Source organism: Sinocyclocheilus grahami, unplaced genomic scaffold (assembly GCF_001515645.1).
Source record: "Sinocyclocheilus grahami isolate Dianchi unplaced genomic scaffold, SAMN03320097.WGS_v1.1 scaffold1834.1, whole genome shotgun sequence".
NCBI classification, from domain to species: Eukaryota; Metazoa; Chordata; class Actinopteri; order Cypriniformes; family Cyprinidae; genus Sinocyclocheilus; species Sinocyclocheilus grahami.
The window spans coordinates 131,785-134,862 of record NW_015507013.1 but is presented as its reverse complement, the minus strand read 5'-3'; the positions used below and the strand labels follow the sequence as shown (position 1 = coordinate 134,862).

Sequence of the window (3,078 nt, the reverse complement as noted above, 5' to 3'; positions counted from 1 at the left end):
CATGGACATTTTGTATGGCCAAGTTAACACAACAAGGTTAGAAACGAATATAAATAAATAAAAATAATTGATTCAGTGATAGAACTGACTGATGTCATGCAAAAGCCTTCCAAGAATCCCCTGTCTGTATATCCTGCCTAACCAGTAAGTCCATTCTATATATATTAGATGGTTTTTGAGAGCCTTCTCTGACCGGTTTGCACGCAACCTCCACACTTCCCTTTTGAAGTTTGCCCATGCCCTTTCAATGTTCTGTGTATGTACCCCTGTCGATGGATTAACAAAATTAATGCTATGGTTCACTGTCTGGTGTTGGTATCCTCTCTCTGGAAGAGCTGAGTATGCACGCCACTCATCACTATGAATGATGCTGCCTCTTTTTACATGTTTTTCTATGATTGGTAAAAGGGTTGTCTTGTCCCTTTTGTCCACCAAACGCAATACTGGTTTTCGGGAGGGCAAAATCTCAACCATTCCGAATACCCAGCTTTTCCTTCTCCTTGCACCTCCAAAACGCCCTCTGGCATACTGAAAAAAGAATAAATGAAATTTATTTCAAACACTCTTATTTTCTAAAAGTCAAAAGCAGTAGCCTCAAAATAAATATTTTAGGTCAACTGACAGGCCTCCTGATAATCCAAATGTTGTTAGTCTTACAAAAAGGATTTACAAGAACTCAAATTTTTTTTATTAGAACAATATAACAATATTGTGTCTTGTCTACACTGTTAAAAATTTTTTTTTTTTTAAATGGTGAAATGCATGGCAGCACAGGCTGTCAAACATTTACCATTAATGGAAATAATGGTTAAACATCGTTAAAAAAACCCGTCAATGACTGGTAGAAGCTGCTGCCAAACAAAAACTGTAAGATTAAGCTAAAATATCCTATTTTTTCTTAAATGTTTCACAAAAAGTATTGCTACTTTACAAGAACTTCTTGAATTATTATTGTGAAACATTCTCTGTAAGTTGTAAATATTTTGCAGTTAACCATTAGCTAGCAACAGCACACACGTGTGAGCTAAAGAAACTATCACTGCATCAGCAATTATATAGTTACTGTCTTTATATTATGCAACACGCAGTATAACACCACTGTTTCTTAGGCCTGTCCTGGACTGAAGCACAGATTCTACTCTTCAGCACAATGGTAACGCACATGACAAAAGACAACAGAAATCCTTTCAATCCAAACAGAACATGAAACACTAACAGATCTCTCTAGATCTCAGCATCTTCACTTCTAACAAACCAGTCTGACTTTATTGCTTTCATACAAAATGTATTATTGAGAATTAACTGAGATTTAGATGTTGATGTTAATTGAAAATAATAAAGTTTGAAGACACCATTGTGGAGATAAGTGTTTGCTTTAGTTAGGCTCTTGACTCTTTGCTTTTTAGCACTAGATCTTCTCTGACGGCTGTAACTGTGTGTTTCTACAGCATATATGTTACAGCAAAAATTGAGAGAAGAATTCAGATCAGGTGAAATTAGTTTTTTATTGAAGATTTTGACCGTTTTTAAGTGCAGAAATTATTTGGACAGGATCATGTAGACTCACAGACATCAAGAGTCTGCGTATAAACCACAACATTGGTGACAGTCGACAAAATATTCAGATAAACAAATCAACTCTTGTTGTTTAATGTCACCATTGTTTGAGATTCATGCGCTGATTCTTGATGTTTGTGAGTCAAAAAGGCAGCTCAAACCAATTTCTATATAATGAATGAAAAAAACAAAACAATATCTGACTGTCATAATTCATAACATCACAAGATTACTGTAAATAATGCAAAACTAACAGCTAACGCTCTCAGAAAGACTCTGGATGAGATCAGTGAATCATGCCACTATATAATCATTGAATCATCATCAATAAGTAAAACTTCATCTGATCAGATTTTCTCTCTTGCAATTTTTGCTATAACAAATGTGCTTCAGAAACACAGTTACAGCAGCCGGAGAAAAAACAGATGTTAAAAAGTCAAGGGTCAAGAGACCAACTAAACCTAATTAAACCAGTAAACTGAACCTCTGTTAATTCTTAATACGAAGTTTTGTGTGAAAGCAATAAAGTCAGATGGGATTGAACTGAGTGAAGATGCTGGGATCTAGAGAGATCTGTAAGTGTTTATTGTTCTGTTGCTGCCAGTCATGTGACATTTTATTATTATTTTAAATTGTTCTATTTATTAATTTATTTATTTTTACAGTGAAGATGTTTGATCATAATAATTCAGGAAATGCCTGTAGATAAACAATGTTAGTTTTGTTTATGGTTTTTGTTTGGCAACTGTTGCTGCCAGTCATTTGGCTGTTTTATCATCTAATGTTTTTGTTATTGTATTAATTACAGATTATTTTTGTAATTTTACATACATTTGTATGTAATTTAAGAAAACAGAAAAAGTACTGTATAAAAATATAGTACATTTTCTGTATAAAAAATGTGAATTACTGTAATTTGTTATTAATGTCATAATGCCTAAATGAACAGCCAAGTAGTTGTTTAAGTAATTTAGAGATAATTTTACAGAGTACAATTTTTTTTAGTAAAATTATGATTATTTTACAGTGTACACATCCACATTTGAAGAGAATATTTATGTTTTCTGAATTCATGGCTTACTTTTTGTCTGTGGCGAAACTTGCTTTCATCAATGTGTACACATATGTTGAGCCCACCAACTTTTTGTCCTCTTTTTTTCCTGAGCCTCCGCATACTTCTCACACATACACTTCGCAATTTCATGGACATCTTGGACAGGGTCGCACTACTATTTGAGATGTCATCTAGCATCATATCCACCTGTCGCATATAGAGACCCTGTAAAAATCTAAACACAATGCAATGCAATATTGCAGTAAAAGGACAGAATTAAAAATTTAATGTGCAGACAGACAGTTATGGAGGAAATGGCACTAGAGATTATAGACAATATAAACTTGCCTGTGAATATACTTCATCCAACTAAAAAGGCTTGCATGGGAATGGGAAAAAATGGACTTGGTCCTTATGCTTCTCCTGTTTCGTCCACATGACTTCTTGCACTGCCTGCAAATATATAA

General features: G+C 34.0%; 1 protein-coding gene across 1 annotated transcript; it reads right to left on the bottom strand.

The window, feature by feature from the left end:
* Positions 1-72: 72 nt before the first annotated feature.
* LOC107572925 (uncharacterized) lies at positions 73-2,976 on the bottom strand. Its single transcript, XM_016259360.1, has 3 exons — positions 2,960-2,976; positions 2,639-2,846; positions 73-528 (listed from the first exon to the last, which is right to left on the bottom strand). The coding sequence occupies exons 1-3, from the start codon at positions 2,974-2,976 to the stop codon at positions 73-75; spliced, it is 681 nt and encodes a 226-aa protein (XP_016114846.1).
* Positions 2,977-3,078: the final 102 nt, after the last annotated feature.

Excerpts from the sequence above, each read along its gene's own strand:
- LOC107572925 (XM_016259360.1), bottom strand. Across the intron at positions 529-2,638 it reads AGTTTCGCCACAGACAAAAA|TATGCCAGAGGGCGTTTTGG; the intron begins GTAAGCCATGAA and ends TTCTTTTTTCAG.